At 47.3% G+C, this 19261-nt stretch overlaps 1 protein-coding gene across 4 annotated transcripts in view; it reads right to left on the reverse strand.

The window, feature by feature from the left end:
• Window positions 1-3018: 3018 nt before the first annotated feature.
• Window positions 3019-19261, reverse strand: part of KANSL1 (KAT8 regulatory NSL complex subunit 1) — a 168007-nt gene continuing 151764 nt past the window's right edge. For 2 of the 4 annotated variants that reach the window (XM_069541646.1, XM_069541644.1), the window contains 8 exons: window positions 11872-12054; window positions 11205-11393; window positions 10722-10870; window positions 7032-7153; window positions 6356-6413; window positions 6020-6132; window positions 5083-5335; window positions 3019-4808 (listed from right to left, as the gene is read on the reverse strand). In XM_069541646.1, coding sequence (XP_069397747.1) covers window positions 4581-4808; window positions 5083-5335; window positions 6020-6132; window positions 6356-6413; window positions 7032-7153; window positions 10722-10870; window positions 11205-11393; window positions 11872-12054 — 1295 coding nt within the window. In that variant the 3' untranslated portion in view covers window positions 3019-4580. The remainder of the gene's footprint in view (window positions 4809-5082; window positions 5336-6019; window positions 6133-6355; window positions 6414-7031; window positions 7154-10721; window positions 10871-11204; window positions 11394-11871; window positions 12055-19261) is intronic. The other 2 variants (XM_069541648.1, XM_069541647.1) reach the window with 1 other exon arrangement.

Consider the following 19261-nt stretch of genomic DNA (forward strand, 5'->3'; position numbering starts at 1 on the left):
GAACAGTCAAAGGCAAGCCTGTGGGGCTGGGAGGGTCGGAGTCCAGGGCCGCTGCTCCATTTGCAATCAGAGCATTCCATGCTAGGCATCACATGGGCCCCAGCGTCCCCCCACCCTCGAGCCTCTCCTCGGTCCTGAGTCCCAGCTGGTCTTGGAAGGGTTCTGGAGGAGGAAACATGGTGTAAAGACCATGTTTTACATGTTTTACATGGTGAGAGATGTGGCCCCTCCTTACTGCCACCGATTTTGGCCACATTCCTTGCACCCCTCCTTGCAGTCTCGTGTCTGGCTTTCCAAGTACTTCCTTCCCAGAGGGCTCTGGAATCGCCTGTGTTGGGATCAGCCTGAAGATCGTGGTTTAGGTGATCAGGTCAAGTTGCTGGCAGGGAGTCTGCGAAGGGATGCTGGCTTGTAACCTTAAATGAGGACAATCCCCCCAGAGCCGGCACACCCCTACCCCCGTTTCCTCCGGAGTCGGTGTCCCTCTTCCACCTGGTCCCCTCAAGCTCTCCACTCACTTTATCAATAATTCCATTTAAATTGACTTCAGTGGTGAGACGTATCCTGTTTGCGATTGCTTGTTGTGTTCGAGGGGGGAGGGGGGAGGAACCTGTAAGATAGTTAAACCACTGGGCAAAGGGGTGCAGTAGTCCAAAGCCTAGTAACCCTTTTCTTCGTGATTTCAACCACGGGTGCCAGAAGTCCCTTGGGATTTCACCTTTCCACTGACAGGTGCCACAGGCTGCCAGCTAGTTCTCCTTCCCGGGGTTGGGGTTTGTGGAGGAATCGAGATATGATTGCTCTGTCCTGCTGCCCTTTTGCAGGGTCCCAAGCCCACAATCCTGCCTCCCAAAGCTGCTTTGAGGCATCCTTTCCTCAAAATTATTGGCATCTCCGTGTCACCTTTCCCACCAGCTCCAGACACACAGTCTGTACTTCTAAGAGTTGCTAAGATCTCGTCACCCTTTGATCTCTGTCCTCCGAGGACAGCAGAGAGAGGCAGGGATGAGGGCAGAGGTGGAGGTCATCGGCTTGTCCTCTCTACAGAAGTGTGGCTTCAAGAGATTTCTGGTTTCGGTTTTGAAAAGGGTTTACCCTGGGCACCGACACTGTCTCACCTCCTACCGGACTGAGCCCCGTGAATCTGCAGTGTGGGGCAGGACAATTTCTGGCACTTGCAAGTCCCATGATTTCTTTGTTAATTTTGAGGGTGGGGGGAGGGACATGAAACCATCTTAGCTTAGCTTCCTGTCTGTGAATGTCCATATCGTGTATTGTGTGTTTTAACAAATGATTTACACTGACTGTTGCTGTAAAAGTGAATTTGGAAAATAAAGTTATTACTCTGATTAAATATGGCCTTTGTGTATGGATTTAAAGGACCAGAAAACGATGTTACAATTTCTAAGTTCCTTCCCAGCCTTTGGGAACTTAGCTCAGGAAATGACAATACTGTTGAAACCTGGATATGAGGATTTACCAGCTGGCTCTGGGGCCCTGAAGGTGAAAGGACTCTCAGGCTTGTTCATTTCATCGATTTTCTCATTCTGGTGCTGGCAAACCATCCTGGTCCAACACAAAGGGCAATAAATACCCTTGTGGCTCAGTTCACAAGGCTCAGCCTGTGAAAGACCCAAACCACTATATTCAGACCTGAAAAGGCAAGGGTAGCTCTGCAAGGTCTCTTGATCCCTGGAAATGAGCGGAGAGGCCTGGGGCTGAAGCAGGACACTGACTGGGCCAGTCAGCAGAATGAGGGGCTCTGGTTCCTTCCAGGATCAGAGCTGCTCTCCTCTGAGCCTCATCTCAGATGGAGAGTGCTAGATCTCAATTAGGGATCCCAAATAGCCCCCTAGTGAGGCTACAGAGGAAGAAAAGCAGAGCAGAACCCATCGTATTAATTATTGTTCTTTAGTGATTATGTCAAGGTCATAATGCTCAGGCCTTTGATTTTTTCACAGTTTCAAAACGAATTATCACTTTTCTCAGCTTTTCCTGACATGCTTTAGCCACTGTAGACAGAAGCAGATCTTAACTGCTAACTACAGAAGCAGCAACAGGGCAGCCAAAGAGAAATGCTGCTTCAGAACTGGGGTTAAAAAAAAAAATATATATATATATATATATATAAAACATTCAGGCAGCTCACTGGCTGTGTCAACCTGATTGCTATGAAAAGGGAAAAAGGAAGCAGCGAGAGAACCAGGCCCGCCCACTTACTCATCTTCTACAAAGAAAATCAAAACTTTTCTTCTTTCCTCAGAAGAAAGCTGCTGAGAACCAGCTCAGGCTCTGTGCAAAGTATATTAAATCCTCAGTGATCTCAAGCCCAGCGGTCAAAAGTGAGATGTGAAATCTCCACTAGAGAGCAATTTATTTCCTTATAACAATTTTATTATTTCTGGCTGTGCTGGGCCTTCGTTGCTGCGCACAGGCTTCCTGCAGTGGCTTCTCTTGCTCCAGAGTGCTGGCTCCAGGGTGCTGCTCAGGCTCCAGTAGTTGTGGTGCATGGGCTGAGTTGCCACTTGGCACGTGGAATCTTCCCGGATCAAGAATGAACCCATGTCTCCTGCCTCGGCAGGTGGATTCTTTGTCACTGAGCCACCTGGGAATCCTAGAGAGCAATTTAGAACAGATTTAAAAAGAAAAAAAAAAAAAAGCCACACTGCCAGCTGGCCTCACTAGAGGTAGGTAGAACATTAAAGCTCGAGTATAGAAATGAACAGCCTGCGCACCACAATGGAGACCCAGCGCAGCCAAAAAAAAAAACTTAAAAAAAAAGGCAACGGGTCAATTACTTACATCCAACCACCACCACCTTTCCTCCTGACATCTCTTACCCCCTACACCCATGAAAACCCACATCCCCCTCTGGTGACTGTCAGAGGAGCCCGCCTGTGCCCAGAAGATGGCATGGAGTCTTCCCAAGGTTCGGTGCCAGTCAGAGCAACTTCCCCAGCAGGGCAGGTCCTTACCACCACCATTACCATGTCCAGTGACAAGAAAGGCCTGGCATACTACGTTCTGTAACTTTTTTTATTATTTTTTTCAATTTTTCCTTCCTTTTTTTTTTTTTTAAGCACTAGTCTGTGCTTTGCGAACAGAATCAAGACATTAACAAAGATCAGCTTCTCTGAAGAAAAGCATTTCTATAGAACAAAGACAGCTACATGTTTCGCTGCCAATACACAGCTCAAAGCAGGAAAAGAAAATATTTACAAAATACAAGGTTTTTTTTTCCATTTTTGATTTTGTTTTTTTTTTTTACAATGCTAAAAGGGTTATTCAGAATTTTCAACCTTATAAATAGAAGAAGCACTTTATGCATAGGGATATGGTGCATTATTGTTTTTTTTAAAGAAACAATGACAAACCCTTTAACTTGCAAACAGAATCAAAAAAAAAATCACTAATGTTGAAAATTGTGAAAAAACCCCAACATTAAGCAGTTTGTCTACTATTTTTATACGATTACAAAATGGCGCCAAAAAAAAAAAAGTCCTTATTGCCCCCCTTTTGGTGATGTGATCATAGATGAGACAGGCACACGGTTAAAACGGGGGGTGACGGGGAGTGACAGGAACCACAGCAAGGACCAGACAGTGTTCCACAGGCAAAGGAGCTCGAGAGAGGAAAGGCGGACAGACACTGACAAGGAACCGGACTGGCAGAGGAGGGAGATATGACCAAATGACTCCGAATGACCCCATCAGTGAAAACAATTACAGAGGGGCGATGGCTGCTCATTTTCCAGCCTCCCTAGAGTCAGAGGAGCGGGAAGACCCTGCACCTTCACAGACCAGGGTAAGTGGGAAAAGCGTTCCAAGGGGAAGGACCACATGTGTGGGTGTGCGTCTGGTGTGGGGGAGCAGATGAGGGGACTGGGAAGGATGGGGATCCGAGCAGCTGCAGCCAGGTTACTGCAGTTAAGGAGTCAAGACAGGGATGACTGAATGCAGAGGAAACCCTGGTAGGTCTCCAAGATCTGGGGGACAAGGGGAGGCCATTCTGTCAGCTGAGGGCTGAGTGGGAACAGCTGGCAGGGCCGGTCAAGAGGCTCTGGTTGGGGTGCTCCAGCACAGTCGACCAAGGGGACCCAGCTGGGGGGGCCAGAGCTGAGCCAAGCCACAGAGGGGCAGGCCAGCGAGAGCCCAGAGCACACTGCTCTCCCCAACCCTCACCTCAGGGGGGGACAGTGAGCTGGAGAGTCCCTTCCCCTCTGCCCACCTGGCTGTCCCACCCTGCCCACTGGGGCGAAGAGGAGGGGTGACCATCCGACATGGCTAAGTCCAGTGATTCAACAGTGCAGAGGAGGTGCCAGGCTCAGGCCAGCAGGCTCTTATCCTGAACTTCTGTTTGCCAACTGGAGGAAGTGCTCAGGCATTGACAAGAAAACATGGAAACCAAAACAGAACAAAAATCAAAACAAGAAAAAGAAATACCAAAGTAGAATCTAAATTCCTTAAATTCACTAAAAACTGTGAAAATTTTCGGCATATGATGTTTGAATATCAAACGCAGAGATTTCTGAAGCTTTAATGCCAATAGTTAGTGAGTCTGTTTCGATTCTCATATCCCACTCATCTGTGAGTTGGACGCTGAGCTGTGACTGTGGCCATCAGATGCCGACTCTTGAGGGGAATGACAGGAGGCGAGGTGGGCGCCGCCTCTGTCTCCCGGCCAGTCTTGCTGCCCGAGGTGCGCCGAGTGCAGCGGGACGCCCGCTCCTGTGCATCCAGTTGGTCCTCACTCTCCGCCTGGGGGCTGTACGCCAGGGGGAAGGTCCTCCGCTCCCACGGCTGGACGGACTGTGGGCAGAGAAGACGCCATGGTGAGGCCCAGCCCCAGGTCTGTGGGCTCTGGGGCAGGCTTGGGGAGGGTTCTCAGAGTGGGCACCCTTGTAACCAAGGGCCAGTGTTCCATGGCACCTTCAGAAGGTCAACTTCAAGTCCAGTCCCTTGTCCCCTTCAAACTGGGGATGGAGGGGGTGGTCCATAAATTCAAAGTCCACCTTGAGCAGGTGCCATCCCTCCACCTGCCCCACCTGCCGCCCCCGAGGGCAAGAAAGGCGCCGCTGCTCACCTGCTCGTCCAGCCCCAGCTCCGGGGTGGAACAGCGTGTGTCCTCGCTGGCCAGGTGTCGGAGGGGGTCCCGAGCCACGGGAGTGAGGGGGGCCGAGTGCAGCTCTGGGCTAATAGGGCTCCTGGGGGACTGCCCATGGGAGAACTCCGACAAGGAGTGACTGCTGCTGACGTCTGGGGAGGCGGGCTGGGGGGTGGAGGGGTTGGCACTGCCCAGTTGGGGTGTCGTCCGTCCATCTGATGACCGGTAAGACCTGTACCCCAAGAAGAGCAATCTGAGTGCCTGGTGACAGGGTTTCTTGTACATTCATTTTTGGGGTAAAAATGAAGCCCAAAAAGGTGGCATGTCATGCCAGGCATGACAAAAGCCTCCTGACCAGCAGAGCTGAGGCAGACGGACACCAGCAGTTCGCTCCTTGGAACCACAAACCCTCGCGTCCCCCGTCACTGTGCACAGAGGTAGGCACACACCACGGGCAAAAAGCAAAAACAAGAGCCCTAAACCCTTCTGCCTGAGCGCCCTGAGGGCTGCTCACTGTGACATTAAAGGAGGGAGGGCAGGACAGTTCTCCCAAGCCAAGCAGGACCACAGAGCTGTGCACGCCCCACTGTCCGCAGAAGGTGGGCTGGTTCGGAGGCCGCCAATGCTCCTCCAATCCCATCACCACACGCTCCGATCGGCCTCCAACCTCCCAGATGGCCTACTCCTAGAGTTGGGACCACCAGAGTTTGTCATAGCTGGACAGCAACCACTCAGCGAGGACCCAGCCTTTGACTTATTGGTCCCAACAAACACCAAGGAACTTGTGCATTCTCCACCACTGCCAGTGAGGGATACAAAGAGCAACTAAGTGACAACCCACGGACACAGCTCGGGCCCGAGCTCCCCGCCGACCCTCCCTCCACAGGCCCTGGGGACCTGCACCACCCCCCATCACCTGCTGCCTCGCCGCTGAGGTGGCACGCTCGTGGTCCACAGCCACCGAGCCCTCTCCATCTCCTCACATTTGGCATGCAGGGCGGCGAAGGCTGCGTCAGACAGGTCCTCAATCTGCAAAAGAGCACCTTTGTGGACCCCCTCTTTCTGCCAGGAAGTCATGTTTAAGTGGGGATAGATCAGTTCTAGAAGCAGCACACCGCTGCCCCCCAGCCCTGAGCCCGCATACTAGGCTCTTCCTGGTAAGGGCAAGAATACAACGAAGCCTGCACTTGACACCCACAGGTCTTGAAGTATCTGCTGTGTGTGCACTCAAGAGGACCAAACATGCCATTACCTCCTCGTTCTCCTCGTCAGGACTCCCCTTCCGAGACCGAAGATCAACCTCCCGCCAGCTGCAAGATGAAGAAGGCAGAATTGTGAGAATGCAGGCAGTCGGGCCAGAAAAGTTGGGACATGTGCGAGGGAACGAGTGGTCACCACCTGCTCTCACTGGGCCTTCTCAGCCCTGGGGGACTCTTTTCATCAGACGCCTCACACCCGAAGCCCACAAGGGCCAGAAACAGGGAAAGCGGGCTGAGGGTGGGAGCAGAGCTGGGGGACCGACAAACTCAAGCAGAAGAACCTGCTTAAAGGGGACCAATGCTACTCAGCACCAACTGGTTGCTACCACATGGGGATGCATAGACAGGGTTGCCCAAATGTTTGATTGGTCAACAAACGCTAAAAATAAAGATTCCTATGTGGAATCTTGCTTTGATGCTGACAACAAATTCAGTATTTTAAAACACATTTGTATGCATCAAACAAAACATGTCTATAGCCAGTTTGTGGCCTGTGGTCTGGCTGGCACACATATAATGAAGAAAATTATATACAGAAATAATTTCACTCTGATCCCTTCTCTTAATGACAAAAGCCAAGGCTAGGCCCCACAACTCAGCGACTAAGGGACAGGGAAATGGCAGTAACAGGGGGACCAAAGAGCAGAGCTGGTCGTGCAGGGCTTCTACCTGGGGGTAAGGATTTCCTTGTACTGGAGCTTCTCTACACGGGTGGTTGCAGCGACAGACATTGGGATGACAATGTTGTTAATATCGAAGGAGCTCTCTCCCCTTCTCCTCCTTACTGGCTGCTGTAAGACAAAGGCAAGTTTAAAAGGGAGGAACAATTCTACATACATCAAATCCTAAACCTGAGATTTAAGACAGGATCACCAATAACCAGGCATCTGGGTCCCTGGGGAGCACCCAAGCAGGGATGACAGCAACTGCCTGCACTGTGGGGATGGTCTCCCACCAGCAATGAGCTTAGGAGAAATAGCAGGTGGGGCCTGAGGAGGACCTTCCCTTCACAAGTCTCACTGGCCACCCTCTTTATTCATGTGCTCACATGAAAGGAGACCTCTACTCAGTTTCACAGAGGGTATCCTGGCGCCTTGAGACAACTGCCACAGTTTAGACTCCTCCATACATCTTTAACAACACCCCCCAAAACCTCCTGTTTCCCCCTTTTATCTCTATGACACAGACCCATGGTGGAAAAAGCATGCTTAAGCCTAGAGGTAACTCTCTGGACTAAAAAGATGAACTCTTCCATCCTGAAAGATGCCCCATGGGAGGCTGAGCTCAGTGGATCTGCTAACCTTGGTTACCATGAAAGCACTTCCTTCTCGCAGATCTGAACTCTCCAGCTAAATCTGTGCCCACCATCTGCTGAACCCTTATGTGATTTCCCCTTTCTGGCTATTATTCTTAGGGAAAGAGCTGAGAGCGTTCTAGCTGTATCAACGGAGAGGAATGGAGGGAAAATGGATGAAGAGGCCTTGGCTGTAGAGCTCACACTCCTGGAGAAAGGAGATTCACTCCTACAGGAAGTTCAAATCAAACTCCTGGGAAAGAACACTTAGTTAAGGATCCAATATTAGGGAGCAGGGGCGGGGCCTTCAACAGCAGCTGGGAGACCAGAGGAGGAATTGAGCAGGGAGACAAGGGGCACGGTTTCTTAGATGGAGGGGCAAGTCTGAGGGCTGCCTGTGCCCAGATAGCAAACACCCTGCCCTGAAACAGAGACTGGCAACTGAGCTGTGAGAGGCCAGAGGCAAACAGTGGATGACAAAGTGCTGCCATGGCAACAACACAGCTGCCAGCACCTCAGAGGCTGCGCTCAACCCAAAGCACCAGCACGGCCAGCCCAGACCCAAAGCACCAGAGTGGCCAGCCCAGAGGGAGGGGTCAGTGAAGGGGGGTGGGGGAAGAGGCTGTTTCCCTCCATTTCCTGTTCCTGGAAGGGGGTCCATGACCAATCCATCCGATCATTTCAAGACCTTCTCAGAGAATGCTGAGAGGCAGTATTCTCTGGGCCAGGATCTTAGCAGCTGCCACCTGTGATTTCGGGTTATCACAATGTCTTTTTCACCTCGGTTTCCTCTGCTATCAATGAGAATGGACTGTCACTGACTTCACGAATTCAGGGTAACTGGCTGACCAGAACAGCTGAAGGGACTTGTGAGCCCTGCCTGGCTGAGTTTCAGTGGACTCACCACCACAGGCCTCTGCCACATGTCTGCTGAACTCACACACCCCACTGTAGGAAGTGTACCAAACCCAAAGGACCCTCAATAGACAGCTTTCCCTGGATTGTGGTCAAGAACAAGTGTGGAACTGCTGGCAGCAGCAGGTATGTATTTTCCCTGAATCTCCTTGGGCCTGCTGTCAGCACCTTCAAGGCAGGGAGACAGGAGTGGGCTGTGGGGTTCAACAGCCCCAACCCCCACCCCACATGCAGATGGCCCAATTCCAGGAGACACTGACTCGGTCTAACCTATGTTCTCTCCTGTTTAGGACCAGAGGTGGAGGGTAGGTGATGAGAATGAGAAGTGGTTTCCAAACCTGGCTGCCAGACGGTGAGGTGCAAGATGATGTTTAAAAGAGAAAAAATAGGTTCAGGGCCCCATCTCTTCTAACTATCAAATCAGAATATCCAGGGAGTCCAAGAAGAAGAAAAAAAGACCACAGAGGTGATTCTGCTGCACCCGTCGGCTCATGCGGCTTCTGCAGCAAGCATGAGCACACAGCCCATCCCCCTCCCCCCTACTCCTCTCCAGGGTCCTGTAGCTCCTCACCTTAACTATCTGGCCTATCACTCTTCCTGCTATTAAATAAATCTAGATTCTTCGAAAAAAACTGGCAACAAGAGCTCAAGGGTCAGCACAGTGGTATGTACAAAATTGATGCTCATTAGATAGTAAGTAAAAATTTCAAGTGATTCAGGCCTAAGTTTACATTTTCCAGGCATGAGAAAGCGGCATGTGAAAAATCACTTAAGTTTCACCAAGTCTTGGATCTGAGAAAAGACTTCCATCACAATTAGTCTCTGTAAAATCCTTTGTTTTTCTGAGATCCCTGCTAAAGGATACCTGGGCTTACCGCAGAGACTACACTGCTATGGAGACAAAACCTGCGGGTGTGGGAGGGGATGAAGGGGGGAGGAACAAGGTCATCTGGGAAAGACTGATTTTTAAGAGCAAAGACAGAACGACATGAATTCCCACCTGATCGCAGAGCCTAGTGAGCACATTCTGTTGGCTTTGAAGTTTCTTCATGTAAGCTCTGAAGGGGCATCAGAGCCCCTGCCTAAGTCACCTTCGCTGTGCCCCAATCCAGGCTCACTCTGTGCTGCATGACCCAAAACAGCTGAGTCTGTGGCCAGACCGCTGGGTTGGAATCCCAACTGTAACCCTGACAGGTCTCCTCACCTTATGCTATTCACTTAGCCTTGGAAAGCCTCAGTTTTCCTGCCAACAAAATGGGAATCTTCTACACCACCTGCACCTTAACGGGTGTTACAGGTTGAACGCGGTAACACACCATGTACCTAGCACAGACACAGCAAACATTTACAGCAGCAGTGTTCTATTATTATCACCTCCATTATTATCAGGATGATTACTAAATAAAGGACCCTTTTGGTGGGTACAAAGCAGCTTGCAGGTATATGTGTTCAAGGAGGCACATTCTGAGGAATGAAAACATCAAAGTATTAATGTGACTGTGTGTGTGGGATGGTCGTGCAAACTGCTTTCGGGGTGGAGAGTGGTAGGTACTACAAAAGCTGATCAGGAGCCAGAGAGCCGGCCACTGTGAGCGCATGTGTCAGCCCTGCCAGTGTGGCCTGCTGGATCTGTAACTCTGCTCTGCACACCTAAAAAACAGGCTCCACATCAACCTTCCCTTCCAAGCACTCAGTGTTTATTCCCAGCATTCCAGCTCCACTCCCCAGGAGACTAAAAACAAGGAAATCAAACTTCTCTAAGGCCCACAAACCCCTCTTTTGCATCCCTCCTCTCATGTTTATTTCTCAGGCCAAAGGAGTTAAGAGTCATGGTACTGCGGAGTTCTGTGCAAAACTTGGTCCCGTGTATCTTGAACAGTTACAGATCACCCAAGAGTTTGTCTCCGCCTCAAGCTTTCTATGGCTGGCTCAGCTCAGATCCATCTCTACTAAGAACACTCAAGGAAAACAATGTAATGGAGGATTAAATAGCACCACTTTGACTTAAAAAAGACACACAAGTCAGGATGAGCTAAGTCCCCATAACTGCCCTGGCCCTCACAACCCTCTTTCCACACTGTCCTCCAGACCCACTGGAGGGAGCTGTCACTGCAAAGGGGCTGTCCGGCCCACTCCATGTGGGTACTTACAGTCGTGCTGGCTGTGACCTGTGGGCTAGAGCTGGTGGGTGCAGAGGTGTCTGAGGAGGCGGAGAGCTGTCGCACCAAGGGACTGTGTGGTGGGTGGTGGGTGGCCGCCAAGTAGCTCGAACTGCTCATGTCCGTGTGATGCTTCAACACTGCAGAGGTCAACAGAAAAGAGGAATACGTGGCTACCTCAACCTGCTCTACTTCCAGCACAAGTTAGGAAGGCCAGCAATACTCAGTAAAGGCAAAAATGCTTTCTAAGCCTAAAGGATAAAAAGATGAAGCAAACTGGCTGATGGGAGGCAGGGGGTTGCAGAGGTTGCTATAGCAGTTAAGAGTGACCTACACTTAGAAGCGGTCGGACCCCTCTACTCTGCCTTCCTAGCAAGTGAAGGACACAGCTAGGGGCAGTTACAGGAAGCCCAGCTGCCCCAGAAAGCCCTGCGCAGGTGCAAATGCAGGCGGAGGTGCCGGGCCTGGCCCTACCTTCACTTCTCTCAGATGAATGGTCTCGCAATCTCATTTTGCTGTGGTTTGGGTCATGCACGGGTGGCGGCGGATTGAGCAAGCGCTCTGCTTTTGGCGCTGTCACTCGATCCACCATAGGCACGGCCCCCACATCGTCTAAGTGCTGCCTGTGGGTCCTGTCAGGCCGGGTTTGGTGATGGGACAGCTCTGAAGAGGGGAACAGAAAAAGAGCTGTGAAATATCTTCTCTCAACCTTTTCTTATTTGAGTTCCAAGCTCTTGAGTTCTCTCTAGGTCAATGACAGACACCCAGGGCAGCAGGACAGTCCTCTGGGACTGAAGCTCCTAGCAAGCAACACGCTGGCCAGGACAGGCCAGGGAGCCCACTGGGCTCTCAACTGGAGAAAAATGTGACACCAGACTACAAAAGACAGCCGGCCCACAGATGCACCCAATGCTATGCCCCACTTGGCTGTTCGCTGAGCCCCAGAACACCTGATATCTGGAACAGCTTTCACAGTCCATCCCAGAGCATCCAAAATGAGCAGAAAAGACGACTGTGGCTGAGCTTGCATCTGTCAACTGTCTCTCCCAACCCCATCACACTGCCATGGACATACCAGTAACCTGAGAACATCAGAGGAACAGAAAGTAACTGGAGGACTCTACGGACCCCTGAAACTTACTGGCTGTTGTTAGGAAGGAGTTGACCAACTTGTGCCTGTCTTTACGAGTTGGATCTGGCAGACTGCCTGGCATGGGTGCTCTGTGCTTAAGTGAAAACTTTTTTGGAGGTTTGATTTTGTCAAAAGGCTTGTTCTGCCATTGAGATTTCAGCATGCTCTGGAAGTGCAGGCCTGTGGGAACATCTGCAAGAAACACAAAACGCCACCAATCAGTCCAGACCCCTGGGCTCTGGCTCTCCAGGGAGCAAGACCCACCTCACACCCTTCTCTTATGTGCCCAGTGGTAGGATGACTGCGAGGGACAAGCACTGTTACGGGGAAGATCTGTTTATTGGAACACCACTGAAGGTTCCACTCTTCTACTCACAGGGAAGTCACTGCTGCCTTTTATTTTCAAGTTCCAAACAAAACCAAAATCTATGATGGTCTTTTCTTTGTTCCTGTGTTCCACTAAGTCTGTTCAACTCTATTGGTTTGAAAGACTGATAAACATCCTGTTCTTATTCTTCCGGAAACCGAAACATTTCAAGGTATTTCTTTCTTTCAACATAAAGTTAATCAGGACATACATTCCTTCAACAACTGCTAATTGTCTGCTGCTTTACCAGGCACTGAACTGGGCACTGCATCTTTCCCTAATAAGAACTAGATCATTTCCCCCTCCTTCCTCCAGACCCCCACCACTTCCCTATCTGGGGATTATCTAGGTTTTTAAGTGGATGAGCTAATACTGAAATATTACAAATTAAATCTTTTAGACTTTAATTATAACTTCTACCTTTTGGGGGGGAGTTCACTACTCTTTCTTGCATCTTTCCATTTTGTTACTTTCCTTTATTTTCCTAAGAATGTGGACTTGAGTTTGAGTAATTTCTTTAGAAAGAGCATTTCAAGATTAAAACCAGTTTTCTCTCAGATCCTTAAAGCTATTACTACAGTGTCACCAGTAAGATGGAATCTGACTCAATCATTTGTGGGTGCTCTGCTTCTTAAGCTTTTGGTGGGGGGGGTGGAAACCCACTTGTTGTGATATTATATCGACTCAGCCAATTTGGGGCGAACTCCAAGACCAAATCCTTCAATCTGCAAACATGATATTTCTCTCCATTTTCTTTTATTTCCTCTCATCAGCATTGGGTGGTTTTCATTGTACAGTTCTTAAACACATTTTGTTAAATTGATTCTTTGAGTACTTCATATTTTTGATGACTTACAAATGATAATGTCATTATTATCACTTTTTAAAAGCGGTTTATAATTGCTTACTACTAGTTTGTAGGAATATAGTAATTTTTAATATAGTGGCCTATATCCTGTGATCTTCTTAAATCTATTATTAAGTTTTGTCAGCTGTTGTGGAATCCTTAGAATTTTCTACAACACAAGTACATCATTTACGAAATGCTGCTTTACTTTCTTTCCAATCTGTATGCCTTTATTTCTACATCTTGCCCTATTACTCTGTCTAGAACCTCTAGTGGCAATCTGAACTTTACATTTTCCTTTTCTAGTCTCATTCTGAAACGTCACCACCAGGGATACAGGTGAGTCTTGCTTCAGGGTTCTGAAAAACTTCTCATGGTCCTTTTACATCTGAAGGATCAGCATATCTCACTTTAGCTCTCAGTTCCTCCTGGGAATCAATCATTAACCACCTGAGACATACTCCAAAAGTCTCAGTCCCTGAGTCCATACTCAATACTGTAGCACAGAATGAAACATCACGGCATTATGGAAAAGGGTTAAAATCTAACCTAGCTGTAATTCAGAACAAATCCTGATCTATCACCCAAATGCCCAGGTCCCATTCCTGTTTTTCTGTCCTTTTTCAGTGTGGGCAAAGAACCATCCCCCTACTGGCTGCTACCTGACCAGAGTTTATTCAAAAGCATAGGCTTTGGGCTCCTTTTTCCAAGTTTTATTTCTCTATAGTTATCTTTCCTTCCATCTTTCAAAAATCACTACAACCTCTGGCATGCCTTCTTTTTCCAGAACTGCTTAATATTTATTATATTTAATGTAGGTAGGACTTCCCTGGTGGCTCAGATGCTAAAGCGTCTGCCTACAATGAGGGAGACCCGAGTTCGTTCCCTGGGTCAGGAAGATGCTCTGGAGAAGGAAATGGCAACACACTCCAGTACTCTTGCCTGGAAAATCCCATGGATGGAGGAGCGTGGTAGGCTACAGTCCATGGGGTCACAAAGAGTCGGACACAACTGAGCGACTTCACTTCACTTCAAACATTAATGGGTTCTGGCTCCCAGGGAGGGTAGAGGATGTGCTCAATCTGAACTAGGAGTCGGGGGGCGAGGGGGGTGGGGGTGGCGGGCAAAGAAGAAGGAGGTGAGTGAACATTAAAAAAACCCATTATACTGTGGCTGGTGCTGTGTATTACTTCACCTTCATAACAGTTCCATGAGGCATTACTATGCTTCTTTTAATGATAGAAAGCAGATTTAGAAAGGTGAATTAACTGTCAAGGTCACACAGTTTAATAACTAACACTGTACAAGCTCAGTCGCGTCTGATTCTTTGAGACCCCACTGACTTCAGCCTGTCAGGCTCCTCTCAGCTCATGGGATTCTCTGAGCGAGTACTGGGCTGGGTTGCCATTTCCTCCTTTAGGGTTAGAAAGGAACAAGCAGCATCCAAACTCAAGTCCGTAACACCCTAAAGCTCATCCTCTTGGCCACGACACCATGAAGTTATTCTTTGGCCCCACGAATTAATGCTTAAGCGTGTTAGCTGCTCAGTCGTGTGCAACTCTTTGTGATCCCATAGACTACAGCCCGCCAGGCTCCTCTGTCCATGGCGTTCTCCAGGGGACCTTCCCAACCCAGGGATTAAACCTGGATCTCTTGTACTGCAGGCAAACTCTTTACCATCTGAGACACCAAAAAAACCTAGAGAATGGAGCAGTTTAATTCTGAGGTAGAATCTGATAGTTCTCAAATTACTCCCAAGAAGTAGAGAGTACAGAATATTTTTCAAAAGAGTTCTGCAGTGTAGCAAAACTTAACTCTTTCCTATAGCACAGACTATGTATTTCACGACACTTCAAAGAATAAGACACATCTCTGGGAACAGTGCTCTCGTGAATTTTTTTTCCATAATCATTCTTTCTTTTACACACTTAAAAACAAATTCACCTATCATAACCCTTAAAATAAATGATCAATCAGCTTTCAGCCAGGCCAAGGATATCAGACCTCACTGTACTCCTAGCCCTTAGAGCCCGCCCAAGCCCCTCAGTAAAATGGCCTGATTATCCCACACCCCAAAGATCAAATGTTAAAAAATAAAAAAATCTCCCACAAAAGAATTAGAGTTTAGAGGTATTAATCAAATTTAATTAAATTTAGGGGAATTTTAATTAATTAAAAATTCTTTGCTCAGAGTGGTTGGGGAAAAGGGTATACTGGAAATAAAGCACTGTCTACAGAAATTCTGAAAGCTGGGCTGAGTTCAAAGGTATAAAGAAGGCTCAAGAAGTGGGGGAACACCTTTTCTATATCCCAGGACATCCCCTGGGACATAGAAGAGAGTTACTCCCACTTGGCAAAGGCTGGTTTTTCTTATTTATTTGGTCTTTTGGGGGGCTATACCACATGACATGTGGGATCTTCTCCAACCAGGGACTGAACCCATGCCCCCTGCATTGGGAGCGTGCAGTCTTAAGCACTGGACCATGAGGGAAGTCTGCATAGGCTGTTTAATGGGACTACAAAAGCATAGTGATTTTATTCCTCCCGCTCTTTTATAGTGCAAATAAGTAGTCCTGGACACAGGTCCTGGTTCCATGACTGAGTAGGAGGCTAGAACAAGAACAAATCACTTGGCTGGGCTCCAGCATCTTCATCTGTGAAATGAGGCAGCAAGGTCTGGTCAGGGCTGGCGATATCCTAGCACACATGCTCTAACTCTCTCACCTCTTCTGTCTGCTGTAGGCACAGGCTCATGGCAGTACTCACTCTGTTGTACCCCAAGACCTCAGACCTGTCTCAAATAATTAATCTAATTATAAATCAATCTCACTAAGCACAAGAGAGAAAAAACATTTATGTTATTGCTAGACTAGATGACTACTGAGCCTCTCAACTCTAACATGTTAAATTAATGACTTTTCAACTAAAACTCTACTCCTAACCTTTACCCCACCCCCCATTTAAATCCTCAGAAGTAAAAACTGGCACAAATGTAAACCATCACCTTGTGCTCTGGAGATGGGTATTAAGCAGAACCAAGAGCAACTTCCCCATAAAACCCACCGAATAAGCTGTTAGGGATAACTAACTGTTTATGGGACTCCGGCTACTATACATTGCTCAAAGTCTGCTGTGTTTTAGCAGTTTTCATATAAAAGTGAATAGAGACTCAGTTAAATCCCCCAAAATCAGTGAACAAAAATGATCTCTTAGGAACTGCTAGTCTGAGTTCATGCTCTGAGTAATAACACCTGGGATCCACACAGAGCTACAATTCTGAAAATAGACATAGAGGACCTGAAAGTAAGCAAAGGAAGAGTTATAAAAATGGAAGAGAACAACAGTTCAGCTAGAGGACTCCACACATTTCACACCTGCATAGGCAACGGCCATTAAAGTGGTATTAACCAGACAGGAGGGTACAGACCCTTAACCAGGTCAATGACAAGAAACATTAGTTTACCATTTCCCAAACCTTAGTTTACCATTTCCTCAAACAGAAAGACGACTTTAGCTTCAGGCCCACCAGAGTCTGACATTCCATGATCCACCATTTTCTCAAGCACACTTTCTCATGGTGTTCAGTCATGCTCACTTCCTCCTCCTGCTGGTAAGTTGCAATAGCCTCATGGATATAGCTAGCTGTCTTGGCAAGGTCTCTCAAAAGAGCAGAGCTCTTCGAGGCCAGCAGGTGGTGCTCTTATTAAGCATAAACGTAAGTCAGCATGTTCCTCCCCAAGGTTATACATCCTGTGTTTCAAGCTAAGGTTTAGCTGGCTTGATTAAATGAGGTAATAAGGAAACAAGCTCCTGTTTCTGGAATACTAAAGGGTTGACTGAGTGAAGTCGCTCAGTCATGTCCGAATCTTTGCAACCCCATGGACTGTAGCCCACCAGGCTCCTCTGTCCACAGGATTTTCTAGTCAAGAGTACTGGAGTGGGTTGCCATTTCCTTCTCCAGGGTATCTTCCCGACCCAGGGATCTAACCCAGGTCTCCAACATGGCAGGCAGACACTTTACCTCTGAGCCACCACTCAGTACTAAAGGGTTATCACACCCTAATGTCTCCACCTTCCAGCCAGGGAGCAGTTCCTAAAATGAATGGGAGTGGCTAAGGTGTGGAAGATGGGAGATGAACTCTAGGATTAAGAGCTGCAATTGGTTCCCATCCCAACAAAGTACACAGACTGGCTAGGGAAACATCAGTAAAACTACAGAAAATGAAAAGTTGGAAGTCCTGCCATCTTTAAATGTATTCTAGAGAAGAACGGGGTGGCCCAGAGGTCAGGTCTGACCCACACAGTATGCTGGCTGCTAGTTTTCACTATTACTTACTATTATACACAAAAAGATCTGGGGAATCTCAATATTTCAGGAGACACTATTCAAATCTTCATGACCCTGGCAATCTTTCAGTTTACAAATGTGGCATTCTGTATTCTGAGTGTGGCAGTGGTGTGAATCAAGTAAAAAAATCCCAATAGTCACAATATTAGACACAATAATTAAGTCCCTGGGTTGAGCCACAGAAAGTCTACTGTATTCATAGGCAGATATGTTAATGCTCGACTTGAAAAAGTAAAAAAAAAAAAAAAAATACACTATTCTTCTTTACTGTCTCATAAAGAGAATTTAATGACCATCTCTCTTGTCCAAACTCCAATGTCATAATTAGGATGTGTGAGTGTGTTTGTGTGTGACTGACACAAGGGAGAGAGTGGGGAAAGGCAAGAGTGGGGAAAGGGTGGAGGTGGGGAGAGAAGACAGAGACAGACAGGAAAATAAAGACCACAGGGAGTACAGAATGATGGAACAGGAGATGTCAGGCAGGTGTCTTGGGCATATTTAGGTGATGGGAGAGGGAATTCACAACTATACAAGGTAATCCTGTTGACAAAGCAATGATCAACGTATTTATCAGCTGATACTGATTCAACAGGAAAAAGATCTTATCAGATCTTAATATAACTATATAGGCTCAGGCTTCTTTATTCAAATAGGAGACCATGCAATTCAACACTGTAATCTTAAGAGAATAACTCAACAAATGTTCTGGAGTCATCTTGGTGTCTCTGCCTGAAGCTGCGGCCTGGAAATGGGCAGAAATCTGACTTCTCTTAATAACCTGGCTGGAGAGAAGCATGAGTTATAGTGAAAAGGACAGGAATCAGATTACTCAGATTTAAATTTTGGAGCCTGCTACATCAGCTATGTAGCCTGAGATAAACCACAACCTCTCTAAGCCTATTTCTTGATATGTAAAACTGAAGTAACTTTACAAGATTACTGAGAAAACCAAATGAGACAAGAATAAGAGAAGTGCATATAAACTATAAATGCTATACAAATATTATCTTAAGTTACACGAGCCATAATCCAAATGGCAGGAGAGGGTAAAAGTCAACGACTCTGGACTCTGAAGCACACAGGAAAATGTTTTAGTGTTTTCCATTCATTATGTTCTAAAGCGTATTTACTGCTCCATCACTCCTGATCTAAACCCTTGCCTAGTTTACTGTTCATATGTTTCAAGATTTCTAAATATTTCCAATAAGTCACATGGCAGCAAGACTATTACACCATGCCCTTTCTTACAGTTGGAGGGAGTTTTAATAAGGCGGCTTGGGGAAGCTAACAGATTTAGATGACCAAGAAAGAATCCAATCATTTGAAGAACAAAGAGTTGGACATGACTGAACAACTTCACTTAATGTTTGATCAACTGTCAATTACAAGAGGGGATTTTCTAGGATAGTTTATTAGCAATGACTGCTTTTATAAATAAAGTTTTATTTAAACAGTCACACCCACATCCTTATACACAGTCTACATACTGGTTTTGTGCTACAAATGCAGAGCTGCCTAGTTTCAACACAGACTAAACCTAGACAGTATGATCCATAAAGCCCAAATTGTGTCCCTTTAAGAAAAAGATAATATACCACTCAAGCTAAAAACCGGATTTTCTTCACACACCACTAAGTAAATTTTACATCCAACATAATTCTCATTCCCCAGACCCCAATTTTTGTTACCCTCCTTTCAAAAACGTGTACAGACTATCTGTAAGGTACTATGAAGGACAGAGTAGGGAGAGAAACATAGTCCCTTATCCTCAGAGAACTTAAGTATTCTGGAGGTTGGGGCCAGATGGGTAGATTATTTGCAAACCAATGAAACCAAT

Source organism: Ovis canadensis, chromosome 11, assembly GCF_042477335.2.
Source record: "Ovis canadensis isolate MfBH-ARS-UI-01 breed Bighorn chromosome 11, ARS-UI_OviCan_v2, whole genome shotgun sequence".
Lineage (NCBI taxonomy): Eukaryota > Metazoa > Chordata > Mammalia > Artiodactyla > Bovidae > Ovis > Ovis canadensis.